General features: G+C 38.3%; 1 protein-coding gene across 1 annotated transcript in view; it reads right to left on the bottom strand.

The window, feature by feature from the left end:
* The window catches only part of GFRA1 (GDNF family receptor alpha 1), a 141,659-nt gene that overhangs the window by 117,699 nt on the left and 2,559 nt on the right, over positions 1-21,401 (bottom strand). Inside the window, exon 3 of the mRNA XM_074592357.1 lies at positions 20,208-20,291. Within this exon, the coding sequence (XP_074448458.1) occupies positions 20,208-20,291 (84 nt within the window). The remainder of the gene's footprint in view (positions 1-20,207; positions 20,292-21,401) is intronic.

Raw genomic sequence — 21,401 nt, forward strand, 5'->3', positions numbered from 1 at the left:
GAATTCATCACTAATACCCAAGGATTTCTTAACAGGATGCAGGTGATACAGTCCTGCTACGCAGCAACAGGCCTCAACATGACGACTGCTGTACAAAATGGAAGCGGGAGATTTCAAAAGAAAGACAGGAAAATCTTAATTTGGACATGACACCAAAGCAGATTCCACAAAGATTCACGAAATACAAATTCATGGGAATTTTATGAATTTTAGCAGAACCAGTGAGGAATTACTTTTTTTTTTTCTGTTCAGTAACACCCGAAGGTGCAGCTAGTTTCAGTAAGACTGTGGGAAGAAGATACTCCAACAATTTTTAACGAGACCAGTTTTGTTTTCTCCCATATACTATCGTTGTTTTTCCTGAGTAAGAAAATACCAAATACAGCAGCAGGTAAACTTAAGGACTGAAACTCCCTTATCCCCTGGGGGTACCGATAGGTAGGATTCAATTATCCTTGCCTCTTTGTTTTCCGTTGTTAGGTGTTTACATCCTAGAACATACTCTCTTTCCAAAACTCTGGAAGCTCAAGGATTTGTTAGCAACAGTAATAATGATATTAAATTCATAATATGCCCAGTCAAGTCCCTTGGGCATTGCAACAGAATACTCATAAGCCTCCAAACACAAAGAAACAGCAAAATGTGTTGGCACTGGAAACAAAACAGAAGGAAAGAAAAGGAATGCAAATTATCCATGCGCCCTTCCTTTGTTCCATCTGTTTTCCAGTCTATGTCAAAGCAAGACTTTTTGTGGTCAAGTGCTTCCTAAAATAATGCAGACACTAATTTCTCTAACTTGAAAACACAGAATTTTTTGTTAAACCCAGTCAGAAGTAAAATATTTAACACGACCATTTTGTAGACCTCTAAAAGCAATTATTTATTCTTGAAAGCAATATGTATCCCAGTGTCGCTGCCCTAGAGACTATACTGTGTTCAATTTGTCCGCATCAGTTACATTTCATGACTTTACGTGGCAAGATGTAATACAATCTGCTCAACTATACAACAAGCAAGTCAGATGCTTGAGAAACATGAGACTTCGCCCAAAGTAGGTATGAGAAAGTACAAAGCAACAAAAGTATTTCTAAAGTTTTTCTAGTTAAAAACAAAGACACAACTCGGGAAGGGAGTCAGCAGATGTTGACTGAGAAGATCTGGTACTTCAAAAGAGAAGAATTTGAAAGTACTAGAAGTCTAATATAGTCCTTCGCAGTGATTACACAGAGTAATCAAAATTGAGCATGCTATTGACAAGCTTTATTTGGCTTAATATGGAAGCGAACTTCCTTTGAAACAACGCAAAATATTTGAAAGCTCAATAATATTGGCAAAAATATAATAATAATTAGAAGTCAATGGAGGAAGGAAATGCAATTGCCAAATACCTCACAGAAAGTACACCTCCGTCCTTACATTTGGAAAGTTCAATCTCAATCAAGCCTAAGCACAACCAAAGACACTGGGGTACCTGAGGATTACACAGCGAGAGTCAGCAGATGGCGTGGGTTCACTGGACAGTCTGCCAACTATAGGGAAAAACGCTCATAGCACCTCCTCCTCGCAATTAATCCACTCAGTTCAGGGCTTCACGAAGAATCCTTCTTCCACCTGTGGCATCTTTGCTTCCTCAATACATTAAATTTGGAATCGCATATCCACCACTAGAGGATAATTCCTGCAGTCTATATACACTATATACTATTTAGTGTATAGTCTACATACACTACACACTAAATAGACATGCTAAAACAGTGCTGTGCACACTATATACCACACTCCTTTAAACAACTGTTAAGCAACAACGCTGCTTCTTTTTGATTAAATCCCTTAAGTGGCCCAGTTCGGTTGCTCTCAACACCTTTATTAAATATAAGACCTTGGCATCACAGGGTGTGTCTATATAACACAAATTATATCGAATTAAGTAACTCAGCTTCCAGATAGCTGCAACAGCACTGTCATAGAATCATGGAATGGTTACTCAATGTAATTAACCCCACTGAAAAGATGCACTTTTCCCTACAGCCTGTGATTCCAATCTGACTTCTGATTACAATTCCAGTTATAGTTGAACGAACAATAAATAGGATGCTATGTGCCACTAAATATTTTTTTCAACACAATTTTTTATAGAGAATTATTTTATTTAGACTCGAAATTGTAATTAACTTAGGAGTACACTCAGTAGTTGTAAAATTCATGCTGTTCTGCACTTGTAGAGGTACAAAAGGTCCCTTGTTTGCAGTACGATTCTGATTGATTCCTATGGTAGAGCTGTTGATTCTCTGCATGAGTTTTCTCAGATAACACATGGCCCTTTGAATATTGGCACGCTGGGTATTTATAAAGCATATATTTTCTACAGATAAGCCAGGCAAAGAAAGCTTATTGAATTTTGTAATTTAAATCAAAGATTGAAAAATTATCAAAGTTTTATACAACCTATTTTCAAATTGTGAAGGCGCGTTACATAATGACAAAAATGACCAGTATCAAAGAGAACTATATTATAAATAACATTTATATACTGGAAATCTGAGGCACTTAAAAAGTGTATTTGTGACAAATATATCCAAATTTGCTTTACCATATCAAAAATAATAATTGCCTGATAAATGTCTGTGATTTTTTGTGATACTGCAGGCAATGGGGCTGCACTACAACACACTGCCAGTAGGCAAGCACCTCAGCTCTCTGACCCTGCGACCTTCTACGGTCTATGCCCAGCACCGCATATCCCTGCGTATGCGACCTCTAACTTTCAGTGCTTCTACACAGAGAAACAGAGGGTGAGTAGTAGTTACTCTCTCTCCTCTTCCTTGTAATTCAAAACTTCCGTTAGCAGCGTACTTCAACTGACTGAAGTACCTGGAGGAACTGAAGCGGCCGCAGCAGAGCTGTCTTATTTTCCTTTGCGTGCATGCCAGCATAAAGCCAGGCAAGAGTGACCGCTAAGCCGCCGTCCTTTCAGACTGGTGGCATGAAAAGTGCCAACCTTATCAATTAAAGAAAGATGGGAATACTGCTTCTCCCAGTGCATCATCTCTGGATCTAGCAGCTGTATACTTTACAAATACAAGCAGCTTTTTCTGTTTGCGAGCCTTCTAACTTTCATAAACTAGATGGCTTTACAAACAGGACAAGATGTTGCTGAGGATCTGGCAATGGAGGAAAATACAGCTGCTACCTGATTGCTGAGCTATAAACTGGGTTTTCCACATAAATAATTCTCTCCATCTGTAGTATGAAGTTTAGGGGAAAAACATAAGGCCACCAATTCTGTTCTGCAAAAATGCAGGCATCATCTTTACGAATGAATTTCATACAAGGTCTCAGTACTATTTGTTCCTGATAGAGCAAGGCATATAGCTTTTATACCATAACTGTCTAAAGCTTGCTTGTTCTGCTGAAGTGAATACCAATTTTAAGAGTCAGACAATGATCACAGCAGTGCTTAAAATACACACAAGATGCATGACAGGCATCACAAACAGGACATTAAAGTGCTCCACAGAAACCTATTTTGTCGCTAAAAGGGTCTTTAAGAAGTTTCAGCAGTATGAGACAGAAGATCAGGAAGTAAAGTATTGAAGTGACACACACATGTCACTATCAGATGAACTTTTATCAATGTAAGAGAGGGTATGGAACGTCCTATGCATTGTAAATAATTACAGATCTTTCCATGCCCACATGGAAAATCTCCTCCACTTGGAAGGAATCTTCCTGACTCTGGGTGATGTAGGCTCCTTATCGGATTGCTCAAAGCAAAGAAGCAGTAGTCGTAATATGAGAATAATTATCAAGAACAAGTCCTGTTTTGTGCAAGAGATCTCTCTAGGATTATCTGTCGGAGGCATCAGACGACTGCATGAAAGCCTATATAAAACCTCTGAGAGCTTTTAACCCATATTTTTTATGACTAATGAAGAATAACATTTAGAATTAGACCAAAGGCATGAAAAATATTTTTTTAAATGTTATGGAGCTTAGAAATATACCACAGAGGGTAAACACAATCCTCTTTCCTCACATAACTTAGAAGGGAGGTAATAGCTGTGTCCCTTTTACATGTGAATAAAGCAGGCACAACACACATATGGAGTTTCAAAAGACGCAATTAATCAAAACACCTCGAGGTTGCACAGATGAGGTATATTTGCAAACTAGAATACACAAACACCATTGTTGACAGTGGTTATATTCTGCAGCTTGCTCAGGAAAGCTTCATTTGATCTTAACAAAAATTTTGCCCAAAAAAGGGACTAAAAATCTCATCTAGTAAAACTGATTTTGATCCAACTCTGATGGAAAACAACTGGAGACTCAATGATAGCTGAGGGCCTACAGTATTCATAACGAGACCCTGATAATAGAATGTAAATGGGTATCCTGTGACTAAAAGCCGGAGAAAACACTCATCTGCAGTTAACTATAAAACATATTCTACAGTAAATATTTGTCATAATTTAATGCTATGAATATGGGTTCTCCAGATTAAAAAAAATATATTTCCAGAAGGAGAGACAAAATAATACAAAATGTCTTCTGCCCCAGTGTTTCCACCATACGTGAATGGAAAAACAATGAGAAGCCAATTTCACAGGAGCTGATCTAACTCCCATATTAAAAAAACCAACCTGTACTTAAAAGAAGTAATTGGCATACTACTATAATTACTGCAACATATGTCCTTCAAAGAACAACCTGACCTGATGAAATAAACAAGTTTAAACAAGCAAATATCACTTCTCTTCCTCTGCCAAGCGTCCTTAAGAACTACCATTTTGCTTGCAAAATGGCTGCCGCAATTTGACCGCTCTCCATATAACCAAATTTCTCCGTAACGTATCTCGAAGTTTCCCATTAGCAACCAACTGACAACTACTGAAAACAGCAACAATTAGAATAATGTTTATGCTTCATTACACATTAGGGTTGACTGTATTAGAATATATCATAATACCAGAGTTTATGGAATTCTACCACGTTACAAAGCAAACTGCTCATTTCTTTCTCTCCAGCAGCGAACAGAGGCCCTACACATTCTCCATCAGGAAGATGTTGCCAACTCTGAAGTGTTGGTACTCAGTGGAGTAGCTTTTTGATACGTATGAAAGGACAGTGAAAACAATCAGAGGATTTTCTACTTAAATGTGTCTTTTACACTACCTGAAGCTCTCCGATTTAGAGTTTGACAAACTGTAGTTTTATTCACCCACAAAATGTCTCCTTCTCCCCTTCGACTAGTCTGCCTCATTTCGGATGTTACTTTTTAAAAATTATATCTCAATTGATTATTCAACATTTACTTGTCACCAATGAAGAAAAGAGACTGCCAGAAATTCAGGTATTTAAATTCTAAAGACAGCCTAAAAATTAATGCTATATGACAATCATCACAGGAGACATTCTCTAAACAACAAAAGACAGATTTTCCTTATGATGCAAATGCAACTTGGTTCTTCCTTGTTTATTTTATTGAATAAAACAGTGGTGTGATTGTCTATCTGAAGTATAATTCACTTTATTAACGTTAATAAAATAAATGGGCTCTGAAAGCCAGATGTGAGATGGGACTTCTGCATATTTGTTTCCTACCAACTAACATCCTTGAACTCCTTTCACTGTGATGCAACAGGTACAGACAGAAGAATTAGCAGAAGGAAATAGACTGTGATGTAGCTTGCTATCCAACAGCAACAAATGACTGCTTTGAGAATATTTGGCCTTACGCTGCTAGTGTCTTTGAAACCATGCTGAGCTACGGCAACCGACGGTTTAGGGACCCCACAGTGGATCACAAACGGGAAGGTCTGGCTCTTCACAAATGGCAAACTGTCGTTCGGCTGTGTGAACAGATACGGACAGATGCATCTCTCTTCTGTACGGTCCTTTCTAAAAAGCACTGTGGCACAAACTGGGGGGCCCTTCCGATACCACCTGTAAAGGCTTTGGAAATTCCCAACAGGAAGAAAAATGCAGTCTCACAGAATGACCAACCTAAAGTACAGTCGGGAAATCAGGAGAACTGCATTTTTTCCAATGGAAAAGAGCTATTTTGGGGAAAGGTCTGGAAGTTTACACAAATGAGCCTCCTAACCTTCCTTTCGGTAAACCTACTGTTGAATGATTTATGAAAAGAAACTTTCCAGTCAGACAGGCACAGAATTAGAGATGTGTTTGTACCTTAACTCTCCCTTTAGTATATGTATTAGTCAGATTTTAAGTACATCAGCAAAGGTGATCTTAGGCACTGGTACAGCATTGATTCATATCACATACTGGAAAAGGAGTGTTTGAATGTAATTTCAAGCCTGTGTCAGAAAGGAATTGTACAAAGGAGAAAAAGCTAAAGTCATAAGTTTCCTGACCTCCAAGTGCTTTTGTCTGCCAAATATACATTAGCTCAGCTTTTACATTTAATAGGAAAAAAGCTAGAGTCCTGCCAGCACCTATTCACTCAAGTCTTAAAACAACTAAGGATAAAACAGTCAAAAGAATGAACTCAGCCACATCTTCTGCAAACCGTGCAGCTTCTCATGCTAGCGTTAGATGCAAAGAGAAACAACCTGGGTTAACATTTGGGTGTCACAATGCGAAATAGATAACACTTAATTTGCCAACCAAAATTAACACAATCTTCTAGGACAAATACGCTGGCAGCACCTCTTCCAACACCAGGCACATCCCTCACCTTCCGGGTGAACTCAATCATTTAAAGAAAATCTGGGGTACTCCAAACTGTACAGAAGAAATGTGAACAGCAGGAGTCCCCCAGTGGTAAAAATACCTCAAAGAAACCTTCTCTTCCCAAATACCTACTCTACAGTACTTTGGGCAGCTAGCCAAAACCTTGTCTCTAAATAGCTGTAGAGTGATTTAGAGAAGTCTTTTACTACTTTTGCCACTCTTTAAAAATAAATAGTTCAAAATAATACATTTACTGCACACTAATAATATACACCAGAGAAGTTAACACCTTTAAAAAACTTTTCTAGCTTTCCTGTTATAGAATCTAATAAATCATTCCTAATATGCACAGTAATTTCTAGAATTTTATTAAAATACTTTTCTGTTATTGTATCGTGTCACAAAACAAAAAATCATTACCCAGAATTAGACCACTGCACTCAGGTACAATCTGGGGAAAAGATGATTTGTAAAGTATTACTCTAAAATACCAAGGTTTTCTGAGTTTAAACATATTTCAAATACCATAAAGCCTTTTAAAATTCTGAAAACCACGAGGAAGGATAAGTAATAAACCTTAATTCTCTCTGACATGCTCCTTGAGACTCTGATCTTGTTCAACATGTAGCACTCACACTCAGGAACATTATGAATTGTCACCCTAATCTATCAGCGACACGCTCTTTGCCGTGCAAGTACAACCTGCTCGGTAGATAGAGGAGTTATCTCTTACAAGTGCTTTACACGTCTCCCATTCTGATAGCTGCAGTGGGAAGTAGCTCTTCTCATCACAATCCAGGTCCAGGATCATTCACTGTATTTCTCATTCTGGCTAAAGACAGAAACTAGTCACTTTAAGTATTCTACAAGCTTGAATATTGACTCTTACAAAGCAATCCTGTGTCCTCCAATTAGCACATAGTGCTGCACAAGGGGAACTAACTATTGGCTCTGTTTTATTCTTTTTGCCATAATATAACTAATTCTGTAACTTGCAAATTATATTGGTCTTCACAGGCTAGACCAGATATTGCATACTGCCTGCATTACAGAAATCTGATTTTTTTTCTGAAGACCCTAGTGAGAACAGCTTTAGAGAAAACTTTGCCATTTATGAAATCAACTTCTTTTGGCTCCCCTTATAGCCACTTATTATCTTTTAGGTATGATTTTAGTTGTATTATGTCTGTGTGTCTTAAATATGTATTTAAATCACCAAATTAATTTAAAATAATGATAAAAAGCCAGTATATACAGTTGCAATGCTACAAATAAAATTTTGAAAGGCAAAACAGAATAACGTTTCTTGTTTTCTTAGCTTGGCGAAGCATTGATATGTGAAAGATTTTTATGCTGACATTTTCTCTTTTAAAGCAGGACCAAAAGTTTGCAACATTGAAATCCTTGACTGAGGGCAACAGGAAGGAGATAACTCTCTTTTTAATAATCTGAGGAATTTATAAGCTTACTTGCAATTAGCATAAATGAAAGCTAGTATCAGAGTGTATAATTATTGCAGAGCAATGCAGTACCTAAGCCCTAAAGATGACAGCTTCACAAGTGCAACCATTCTCTGTCTTGTTAAGTGAATAATTTAAAGTAGATAATTAAGAACACTGCAAGAGCGGCTGCTTGCTCTTGATATCACTACAAGTCATCTGTTTTCAGAAGTATCCCTATAACGTCAAAGATGCTCAGATACCAACACATTTTGTAATGAATAAATAAATAAATAAAGCTCAACCATCACAATAATTCACTGTTTATGGCTGTAGCTATGCCATTAACGATGTCTTTAATATATTGACAACCTCACCTTTTAGTCGCTAGTTCAAATACAGTTCAAGAGGGTAATGACCGAAAGTATTTATACGGCTGCACAGCGAACTACATAGAACATGCCAGGGGGGAACGGGGCATATTAAGGGACAGATATCTGAGCTACAGAAATCATCATTATAATTGGCACCTTTGTTGGCAGATTCCGCAAGGAGGGGAAGGACTGAGTGGGGACGAAAAATGAAGTACCTTCCTTCATTTCTAGGACTACTAGAGCACTGGCTCTAGTAGCAGATTGCTTCGCTCAGCTCTGCCAGACTGGACATGTTGTAGGATTGACAACTTAATACCATTTTGCGGATAGCCAAAGCATTCAGTACCAATTTTCTTCAAATAGGCTAATTCTAAATTTATTCTTATTTATGCTTTCTAATCTTCCCACAGCTCTTAGAGAAAGGTCAAGGGCACGAAGATATTTTTAGCTACACAGCAGAAATTTATTAAAAAGCTAAATGAAGCTCCAACTCAGATTCAAATAATTCTCTACTTACTAAATTAAAAAACACTGTATGCCTTTCTTCCTAAACATTAGTGCAGTTAGAGTTAATGCATTCACTTTCACCCAACACAGAAGAGAGCTGTCTAGATATTTTTAAACTGTGCAAAAATTAAAAAACGACAAAAAAAAAACCCAAAAAAACAAATGCCAAACCCTGTGTTCAACAGTTCTCACACCAATCTATAGACAAGATTAAATACACTAACGCGCCACATTTCTTTGCAAGTCTCCTTTAATTTTGTGTTGTGAAGATGGGACATTTGGAAGGGGAAGAGACATCTCACGCATCAGCCGCCTTGGGGAATGTTTGCTTAGAAACACACACAGTTTGACCTCTCAAAGGATCAAAGCAGTTTACTTCATCAGGTCATAAGTGTTATCAGCCACTGCAAGTTTGTGTCTCCATTTCGCTATTTAGGAGACTAAAATTAAGTAAATAGCTTACGAGAGAAAGAACTGCCACAATTTCTCAGTCTATATGGGTTTATTATAAACCTATAATTTTCAAGACTTTTCATATGAGAATACTATAGGCAGTTCATATCTATGTAGTCCTTTAAAGAAATATGACAAGCAAATTTATCAATTTCTAACAGAATTTCAAACAGTGCAGACACCTTGCTGTCTTCAATCACGTCTTGTTTCTTGACTGTGTATGTGGAGAAAAGACTTGTTTGTCCAGGTCCTAATGGATAACATGATGTACATTCCCATGGCAATATAAAATGAACAACAATGAAAATGATAATTTACTTTACTGTCAGGTGCTGATCCTGTAGGTGTGAAGGAAAGCAAGTAAAGCTGCAGGGACCGGGTTTTGATCTGGTATTGTAGTTAAATATTCTGTAGTTGAGATCTAATTGCACTTAATCTGCTCAATAAAATTATCTTCACTGTTATTAGTATCCAAGACTTGTGTTATTACATAATCCTAACCTATTTTTTAAACAGACATTTTAATCTGCTGCTTAAGCGTTCATTAATGCAAAGCCACTGCTGTGCAGAATACACGCCACTCAACTTGCAAGCGGCAAGGCTCAGAAGTCGGGGTATTTGGACACAAATTCTTTGAAACTACTACCAAATGCTAGTATCCCCTTTCTTCATTTTGTTTATGACCTTACCACAACAAACGTCAGCAAAACTTAGTCCTTAATCCTAAAAATATTTCATCTGAAAAAGAAGATGACTCTAAAAAGTGCGGTGTCATTTGTAAACACAGTGTGGTATCATCCAAATAGTCAAATGCAATATATGTGTTCATGTATGACAGCTTTTGGATGGGTCCGTCCTTTCTTGTTTCATTTCTAAATCTGAATAAATAATCTTCATGCCAACTAACCCAAATGCATGAATTCTTTCCCATTTTGAGAATCTTGAGATGCTCAATTATCTAATACAATCGTCAGCCATCAACAGTACTTAATTGTCTGTATGTTTCAAGTCCGCTGCATGTTTATTTATAACACTTGCACAACACACTAGATATTTTATGAGACTAGAATAAGATGAGATATGTCACAATCTAATGCTTAGCGATATGACAGGAACCATATTTGCCTTTTTAATCCTAATTTTTCAACGAGATGTAGGTAAATTGAATATTAGCCTCCTCTAACTTCTCCACGCGCCTGCAGCAGTGATTTTTTAACCCATAGGACATACTCAAACAAGTTTGCCAGAAGAATGAATATGAAGTTCTTACAAATTTTATGAAAAATTGCAGGTTTTAGACTCAAGTAGACCTGCCTGCTTGCAGACAAGGCAGGCATGTCTCTGGCTCTGAGCCATTCCAAGAGGGAGCAGGTGCCTGCCCACGACACAGCCCTTCAGCACGTGGAACACCAAACCAGCCGCAGCACGTGCTGCCCCACAGAGACGAGAGATGTGGGGCAGAATTAAGGACTAGTGAAGTTGATGAGGTGGTATATGTGGAGGTGGGCACACCACAGGGAGAGAAGCGAGGAGCTCTGTCTGTGCAGAGTGGGGGCATCCAGGAGATGGAGGACTCTGGTAGGAAAACAGGCTGTTATTAGTTCCATTACTCAGGAATAATTCCTTTTATTGGACCGCATTTCAAGCTCTTCACAGAGAGGGTGAAAGCAGAGTTTAAGGGAAGCTCTGAAGAAGCTGAGAAGGCGTTGCCCCACCAGAGGTACCAGACAAGGGAGGGCAGGGAGCTGTTGGGGGAATGGAGAAAAGGAGCACCACGTGGGGGGCAGAGGCAGACCGCAAAGCAAGATATCAGACAGGAAAGCAGAGACAAGCCTGTCATAAAAAGGAAAAGGAAAAACCATAGTCAGATTTCCGAGAAACGGGTAGCTGAGGCGGAAAGCTGATTTACTCCACGCTGCAGCAACAGAGAAAGAAACCACCGAATTCCTACAGCCGTAGTGGATTTGGCAGAGGAGTTACAGTTCAGAGAGAGCAAAGTCGACAATCAAAGGAGGCACGGCAGTATATGGAAAAGGTATGTCAAGGCAGGAATGAGCTGTGGTTATTAGCTCAAGGAAGCGACAGCAATTAGCACAAGCCTGGCTGTCAGGGTTGAACGCGAGTAACATCAGCAGTGGGCTGGAGCACTGTGGGACTGGGGAGCAGGGAGAATCACGGAACCATCTCCTGCGGAGGAGGAACGGGGAAACGACCATTTCTGGTTTTGCTAAACTGAGCTTTAGTACTGAATTTAGGGTGCAGAATTTAAAAGGAAGAGACTGGAAGCTTTTAACACTTCTGAACCTCATCAGCTGCATGACAAAACTTTAATGGGAAGATGCATTTTATGGACACCAGACAGTGATAAAATCATATAACCAGTGAATGCAGAAATTCATCTTTATTTATGGGTTCCTACTCAAATTGTTTGATATCTTCAAGTTCCATCATTTCTGCAAATTTCTATGCAGGAAGAGCTATCTCTATGCCGTTACACTTTGTGTCATGCGTCTCTCATTAAATTTCAGGCTGAGTGCAGATTGTACAGGACAATAGCCTGACACTTACCAAAATTGTCAAAGGATCATAGTAACTAAAGAGCTATCCCAAAAATAACTTAATTGTGTTAATGCTCTAACTATACTGACAGCATTGTTGCTGCGCTAGTTTCATCCACAGAAAATGCAAGAATATAAAAATAATACCAAAAAACTAATATAAAATAAATTACAGAATTAGTTTTCATGAACAAAAATGGTCGTGTTTCTAAAAATCAAAGCTGTAAACTCATTCCTTTCTAAGGTTAAAACAGTATCATTTACATCTTAAAATAAGAAATGTTGGATACTCATGGCAAGTAAGTTCTGCCTTTAAATCCACAAATTCGTATTTCTTTTCCTCACACACAGGCATTTCACCCTTAGCGTTTTTAACATACTGTCAGCTCCTGACAGATACCACTGGCTCTTCCAAGACTGTCAAAGTTATCCCTGAGAGTCAAATACGAATAGGGTTATGAAAATAAAGTTTTAAAATATTTTAAAATGTAAAGAGCCGGAGCGCAAATCGCCTGCCATAAACTGCACCTTGCTGTGCCATCACGAGACAGAAAGCTGCAGGATACCGCTCTTTTGGGCACCGTTCTCTGCATTTCACCAGGGGACGCGGCTTGCAGACAAGGCACTTCAGGAGCCCTCCGAGGAAGGCTGCCATAGAAATATGCCTACTCAGCGCAGGCTTCTCCTCCACACCAGTCCTTACACCACCTTTATCGCGCTCGGCACTGCGCCAAAGCTGTGCCGCATCAACCGCGGGCTTTTTCTCGCTCTCCCCACCTCATGCCTTCCGCAGCCCCATTAGCGGCCTGCGTGTGGCCAGCTGCTTACCCCTGCCACACAGCGGCCTGGAGCTACCTGACAAAACTGGGAACTTCCTGGCAAGTTGTGTGTTTCTAAGGTCCCCTGACAGCCTGTGCCAGCTCCTGCTCACCACGTCCTTGAAATGGTGGTACCTCTTCCCATAGCTAACCAGATCTTGCTTCCCTCCTCAGTGACAGGCGAGTACCCGATCTCTCCTCGTAATCCCACCAATATCGCTAGCAGTACCTGTGTGCTTTTGCTCCTACTTCAGAGGAACTAGTGTGGCACTTACGGAAACCATAAAGCTGGTTTGTAACGGGAAACAAGAATTTTCAATTTGCTGCTCAAAAGCGCATACGCATTTGCTCATTTGCTGTCTGGCCCACCACGCTGTAATTGTGGCTTTCCTGCAAAGATGCAGATTAAAGGGATGGCAATTCCACTCTCCAAAGATGCCACTCCAGACAAAGAAAGGACATGGTCCACTCTATACATTGCAAGCAAAATGCCTGGCCACGCTTATTCAACTAGACATCTCCCAATGCTTTCCTTTGAGGCTTCAGGAGACTACTACTCTCCTTTGAGACTACTAAATATTCTCTCTTACTACTCCCAGCATTCAAGGAGACGCTGAATATTCATGCATAAATGCTCTGTGTGATATCATCTGATGCTTCCTCCTTCCATGGAATGGATTTCATCTTGTTTCCTGTGTTGAAACGGGGTGACAAAGCCTCCGTAGACTACTAGGACAAGCAGAAACTACATTTGCTCAAAGCTGTGCGTTTTAAATACTTGACGAACAAACCTTTCCTTCTGTCTTACAGATCTTCAAGGAAACTAGCCAAAAAAGTTCCAATAATCTCACCAAGGAAAGAAACATGGACTAAACTGAGGATATTTACATGTTCCTATTTGGGGTTTCAAGGCCTGTTCATGTTCCTGCTGAAGTTGAAGTGCGTAAGCACTGCCTTTATAAGGTAGTCAATCAGTTACTTCAGCAAGGTACTTAATTCCCCTCTCATAATCAGATCTAGCTTCAAGAAATGTAGAAAACAGGAAATTCAAAGAGCTCCTGCAAGCCAACAGTCACCAAAGTGATTTTCTTTTGTGTGAAGTCCAATCTGATTATGAAAATGCAGAAGTGGAAATCAGCAACTAGTATCTATGCGCTCTTGATAACTCGTTATCTGACTGGAAGCCAGCCTAGTTGTCTCTGCAAAGAAAATCTGCAGACAGAAATGTCAAAGAACACAAACACTGTACATGCTCATATTAGATTTATTTTTGTCAAACTATTTTCATTTCGTTAAACGCAGCTAAAATAGATGCCCGTGTTGTTCGGGGCTCTTTCTTGCAACAGGCAAAGGGCCACAAATTCTCACTGAGGAAAGAAGAGTTAGTCTGGATTTGTAACTGTAAAACCAATATTACATATTGGTCCAAGGCCTATTAATTTAATGTATTACCTTAAAAAGTAAAATATAGTTGTGCATGTGACAATCTAGTGTTGGCTAAATTACCATGTTTTTACTTTTCTGTTATCAAAAGGCTCAACCTCACATCAGAAAACCAGAACTAAGCCAAAAAAATTACCACAGGAAACAGAATACATCATAATCAAATAAAAGGATTTTGATGTGTTATGCTTACTTCAGTGGGAACAGAATCAGATTGCAAGACTCCTATTAACTTAATAAGATCTGGTTTATTGCTTATGAAATTGGGTGAATGTGCAAGGTAACTAACATGAAGTATCTCTTTTTTTAAAATAAACTGCAACGATATGGGAGGTAAGAATTAATAAGAGCATTGTAAATAGTCAAGAGAAATCAACATTTTTAATATTTTGTAAATTAAATTGCCTTTGTAGAAATGTGTCATCTCAAATATTCTTCCAGAAATGTTAAAAAAAGGCATAGTGTTAAATTACAAAAATATGTAGTGTTTGAAATATACGCAGATTTAGGGGAAAAAAAACAGGATTAGAGGCCCCAGGCAGCAGGAATTGGGGATGTCATACAGTATTAATTCATGGAAGAAGCCACTAATTCACATGCCACAAACCCTAAAAGGAAAAAGCAGTGAATCTGCTTTGGACAGAGACTCTAACTTATCTTTTTGATAAACAATTCAAAAAATGCTATATATGGATTCAACAAAAGAAAAGTAATTTACCAGGTAGGGAAAAAAAGCAGCAAACGATAATTAAAGTGTCAGGGGCCTGCTACCTAGAACACAGCGTAAGTTCAAGAATTGCAAAAACGAATGGGGAAACATTCAGTTCTTGAATAAAAGAATTTTGGGGTTAGGAAAGTTCGGGCAAAATTAATTCACTATGACACGGTGTTTTGTAGTTCTACAGCCCCTCTTTACACAGATAGCAGAAAGAGAAGGTATGAAGAATCCTAAAGGACCTGAAGCACCCAGACAAAGAAGCTCTATTTCTCTGGGTCCTGAGAATACGTACTGAAAAACCTCAACCTTCCTCCCCCATCTTCAATGATTGCAACTTTTCCCAAGGCAACACTTGCAGTCCATTCTCTGTGATATCTCTACCCCATCCCTGGGAAGGTTAAAATAATGGGGAGGGGCCAGATAGCTGTCACCAATACTTAGAGGAGGTTTTATGCTGGGGAGAGGAAGTATCCCCTTATAAAAATCTGTCAAATCTTGAAGGAAGTGTTTTGCATACTGGACTTCATTCTTTCCCACCATTGACTTCCTGACCTGTGAATGAACGCCAATGATACAGGATGCCTAAAAGACTTTGAAAAACTTGGAGGAAGAAGGGAAAACTACTAACTGACCCACTCTCCTTCTGAACAACGTAGAGATCCTAGAGGGAGACCCAGACCCATCTTCATGAAACCCTACAGGAGTGCGCGTGAGACTGCCTAATTTCAACACCACCAGCACACACCCCCTTCTGAGAATTCCAGCACTGCTAACTTTTTATAGTCTCAACTTTCTAAATGCAATAAAAGGCCATCTTACTGACCATAATTGTTTGTATTTGTACTTCTAGCTTATTCAGTATGCAAATCAAACATCCTAACTTCACGTGCTGTGCTACCCATGTTCTAATATGGAAGATACACTCCACTAAGAAGCCTTGCGTGCTGTGCTGTCTACTGAATTCTTGTTTTTAATTAAGAAATTTACCATAAGAAATATAAAGTATACCCTTTTCTAAATATAAGCTTCCAGATACCTGCTGCAACAGAAGATTCCCAGAGTTTTTAAAGAGTAAACAGCCTCTCATGAGAATGGCAGAATCAAGAAACGCTCCTTTTGACATATAATCATACGAGCCAGTTTCTTTCTCTCATGCCTTAATGATACAAAAGGCACTTTGCAAAAACAGTTTACTACACTAAAAAGAAATATTGGCAAAATAATTAATTTCTACTGTCTTGCATTTTAGCAGCTAGAAACAAGACATAACTAGCACCACGTGACAGACCAATTCTCCACAGATTACCAGCAAAATTTACATGTTTTAAGAAATATTCTAATTTATGTAGCCTGTTCTATAAGATTATTTCTGAACATAATAGATGTAAAAGAAAGAAGAAAAGATACACAACGCTGAACAATGTGATAATAAGCCCGTGATTAACTAGGCAACTTAAAAGTGAAACCATGGGAGGACAGCATTATATCATCCTAAATACGTTGATATAAATAGTCAGTTCTTTTTAACAGTAAGTTAAAAATGTGGTGTACCACTTCACAGATATGGCCTAAGGGATTTTATTCAGCTTTAGTGGCTCTCCATTTTGTGTTTAAATGAATGAGACATTTCAGAAACGTTTATTTGGTAAGCATTTCTACAGGTATGCGAAGCTACAGTTTTTATGCAGGATATTTTCTTACAGCGTGCAACAGAGATGACCACTATCCTGTACTAGTTGATACCAAAATAATAAGATATCTTCCAGTAGCTAGGCTCAATGTCAAATACAATACAAATTGAAGTGGCAGACTGTTCCCCAGGTAGTAAAAGGCTGTAGATAGCTTTAACAAGTGACTAATTCAAGCACCTATCATTAATCTGATGTGAAACGCACCTCTGAAATCCAATCAACAGATTTTGCATTTACTGTAGTTGTGACAGAAGTCTATGGCCTTAAAATGTTTTCGCCTCTCAGAAGTTGTTACGGTTTAAGCAAAAATGCCTGTTTAAGCAAAATCTTTACATCATAATAACTAACCCAAATCTGTTACTCTCTAAAACGCACACGCAAGTCTTCAGTAATTTGAAGAGCTGCCTACCAGCAAGAAATTCACACCCTTGAGGCAGAAGCACCACATCAGACATAGTAGTTCTAAAGAAAATGCAGACCTAGACATGCCCAAAACCAAAAATAAGACAGCCCTGTCCTTCAGCTGGGAAGACTCGTAGTCCTGGATTTGGCCATGTGAGGTGTCAGAGGACTAACTTTATAGAAGGAGCTGAATTTTGAACTTGAAGTGTAGATGGAAAGGAAGGAAGATGAGACCCTCACTCAGGATACATCATCAGAAGTAAATCAAACGCTGAACTCGCATTCCTATTTTAGCCATCAAATTTTTTTATTTTTTTTTTTAAATTACACTTCCCTTTCAAATTTAGTAGTGATTCAAATGCAAAATTCATGCTTGTTAGTATCTAAATATATGATACCCTGGGCTTTACAGCAAGAACTACAATAAATAATTTTGTCAGTTTAGATTTTTCTACTCTGTGTTGTTGGACATTGTTTTAAATTTTCTATAGAACATTTAGGTTGTCCTTCTAGTTCTAGACTAACTGCACCACTAGTCCCAGTATAACATAGACCATGTAAAAATATAAAACAAAGCTTCACTTCAGTAACACGACTGCATCACTTGTTCCATTAACATAACAGGAACTGGAGAGAAACTACAAATTTAGTAACAGGTTTAGCAACGTATTCCTGATTTTTGTTTTAAATCAACATATTGATGCTTGGACTATTAATGAGAAAGTGACATCCTGTTTCCATAGAGGATGCAATTTTGAACAGCTTTCAGTAGAGAATTAGACCAACTTCAACTGCTTTTAAAAACTGTCCTCCATTTCTTAGACTTATATATGCTGCAAAAGACTTAGGTAACACACAAACCAGTCATCTTAGCTAGTTTTTCCCCTTTCTATGTACCATAAAAAGACAACTGTTGTGATCTTCTATACTGTCTCAAACATAAATAAAAAGATGGCAAAAGCATTACACTACATATATACACCAAGTCATACAGTAGCACAGAATGGCCTTCGTGAGATGAAAGGGTTAATCGCTGCTTTTAATTACACCCAAGTAACTTTAAGGAAAGTAAATACTGCAGTAACACAACGACCACATTAGCAGAGCACCAGTTATGAAACCCCTGCCAACACTGCTTCTACAGGGCGGGGGTGTTTTTGTTTTGTTTTAATCAAGATATAAAAATCTTACCAAGTTCTGCTGTTTCGGGTATTTGCAGAGCCCTGCAAAAAAATCTGTAAGACTAGGCAGCTTTGAAGAATGTAACATGCAGTAGTAACCACGACGATAAGAAAAAGGCTTTTCCTAATCTTTTTCTTTCAGATGACAACACTTCCAAATACTGGAGGTTTTCCACTGTATTACAACTTTTGTTTGTTGCTCTCTGAATCTAGGCCTCCAGCCCTTGTAAACCTGAAACTTCTGTGAAAGAGAACAGCAATTTGGGGAGCACTAGTAACACAGAATTGAGTCCTAACCGGTCCAGCAGCATCTTAAGTGACAGTGGTAGGATGGACATCACTTGTTGGTAACTATGTCATATTTCATTGTTGCACAGAATAGATAGAAAAAAATTATTGCATCTTTAAAGATAATTACTTTGCAAGTAAATGGGGAATCTTAAAAATAACAGAAAGGCAGGGTGTAGATGGGGTATTTCTATGGAAATCAAAAAAACTGCTGAGGTAAGTTAGAATTTGGCCCTCAGCAGGCTGACCATAAACTTAAAGAAAACAGCCCGGAACTCCCTGCATTGATTTTGTCTTGGTTTTGTGTTAAGTTGGGGGTTTTAAGCAATACAAATTAAAATAAATACAGATTATTCAGAAATTAATCTTTGTTCTCTACTATTTCTCCAACAGACTTGCTCACCAAACTAAGATAATGCTTTCAAAAAGATGTATGTGATTTGGATCTGAAGTCACATTTTGAAAAGTGACTAAAGGGCTGATTTTCAAAGGCATTAAGATACCTAAAGATGCATTAAGCACTTAGAATTTTTAAAACTTCCTGGGCATCTTAACGCCTATTTAAATCACTTAGTCCTTTCTGAAAATCCCAATGGGCAGTTATCTACATTTTATGTGTCTATATGCCTTTGAAAATCTGTACCATTAAATACTTAACAACCTAAGTCCCCCTGGCTTTTAATGAGACTTGGGGTCCTAAAATGTGTAAGTACCTCTGAAAATTGGTCAAGCCACTCTCTCTGGTCTTTTTTTCTTTCTTTTGAAGAGCCATCTACTAATTAACTGACATGCTATGGATAAGCAGGTCAGCTGCAGCACTGTCAGACTTACACATTATACTGTGCACGTTCAATTTTTCTACGTAACTAAACAAATAAAGGTCCTGAGTACCGACTGCATCCTCATAAGACTCTCTGAAACTCCAAAAAAGAAAATTAATTCCAACCTGTAACCCCGTGAATGCCTAAAAATCATTGTTTCAGTAAATACGATCCAAAATGAGTATAATTTAGGCTGATAAAAAACAAGCAGCATAATTACCGAGCAACATATTCAAATTACTACAAGCCAGTTCTGAAAGACAGCCACACAGCAACAGAAACGTTAAGAAAAAAAACTCGAAAAAGAAGGAAGTTGTGAATAGGCTCTTTAAACAGGCAGCCGTTCAGAAAAAAAAAAAAAAAAAAGGAGCCAAGCCTTAATTCTGAAATTTCTTATAAGAAATATTTCTTCTTTAAAGCATTCCCTTATGCAAACATTTCAAAGATTTATCTTCTGATCTTCTTTATTGTCAATGGGAGGTAACTTGCACTGACCACGTTCCCAAAAAGGAACTGATTTGTAAATTAGGAACGCAGGGAATCAGATTGCCACCTACAGGAAAATTTAGCATTTATTGTCAAGAATGACTCAAAAAGAATACAGATTGCCATCCTGCCAAGCACTCTTTCAGTTTTAGTTATTATTTCAAAACCAATTAATATTTTCTTTTGTGCAACTATATCATCAACTTCCTAAATCCAGAAAGCCATTAACATTTCTTTTTATTTAAGAGAGTATTGCTTGAAAGTTCCATAATTCAACTACAAAGCAGCAGATTGTAATCATGTTTCAGTTAAAGCATTTTAAATCTGCTTACCTGATACAATTGGTGCTAGCCTGAATATGTCTGATAGTCTGCTGTTAACTGGTTCATAGGGGGAATCTTCAAGCAAGTCATTTCCTAAAGACAAAAAATATTTGATGTTTTTAATACAAGAATTCAGGATAAGATTCTGTTGTTTACTTTTGCTCTGAAATGAAGCTACTCTGTAACTGCAAAATATATTCTCCTCTAATTTGTGTGGCTATTTCTCCTCAAAGCATTACCTATAAAAACACTTGAAAGAAGCAAGTTGTTTATCCCTGTCACTAGTTCTTTCCTCTCCTTCCTCCATGGATAAGGTCATAATTTGCAGAGACAGCCTGTGACATCACAGGGACTGTCCTATCTCGCGCCAGCAGGAGAGCAAGGATGTTCCTCTTCATTCACCCCAACAGCAGAGCTCTTTTTCAGAGGAGCAGCCCAGGTCACAGCCAAAAACTAGCATGTTTGGAATAAAACACTCCCAACAAGATGCAGGGAGATGAAGGGAAACTTTTTACGATGCAGAAAATGTCCGAGAGTAGTGTAATTTATTATGGAAGTTAGAACAAAAATACATATTGACTCATTAAAACATTCCAGTTGATGCCTGGATAAATGAACAGAAAGGGATTCCCTTTTTGCAGAAGCAGCTACAGAAAAGAGTTAAATGGGGACCACAATGAAGTAAAAGACTGCATCTCCAACTCCAGGGCCAGAGCAAAACAGGGCTAAAAATGATATATCTCATATAAGGACCCAACTGTTATCAGCAGAGAATGGGAAATTTGACAGTGACATCAAGAACAGAAGTCCTGAGTCAATCACTGTCGTATCCCTTCTAACTGGCACTTCTACACACTCCAGAGAGCACAAACTTCTTTTTTTCTGCCTCGACACACCCAGGGAACATTGCTAGTAAATACAGGGAAAGAAAAGAATAAACTTCTCCTTAAAACAATGCTCCTCTTCATATTACATTTAACTTTCAGCAAAGAGCTAAGAAACTAGTTCCAGTGTCCTGCGATCTTGTTAGGTGAGTCCTAATTAAGGAGTTTAAACGTTATTAGGAAAATGTCTCCAAATGATTGTTTTTGTAGCTCTTGCACTTGCTAATGCCCTTATCTTTTGCCTCTGGTTTAGAAAGGTCAGCTGGGTCCCCTGGAGGAAACCCTCATTGTGGATTTCCCAACAACAGGACACGGAGCA

This window comes from Larus michahellis, chromosome 6, assembly GCF_964199755.1.
Source record: "Larus michahellis chromosome 6, bLarMic1.1, whole genome shotgun sequence".
NCBI classification, from domain to species: domain Eukaryota; kingdom Metazoa; phylum Chordata; class Aves; order Charadriiformes; family Laridae; genus Larus; species Larus michahellis.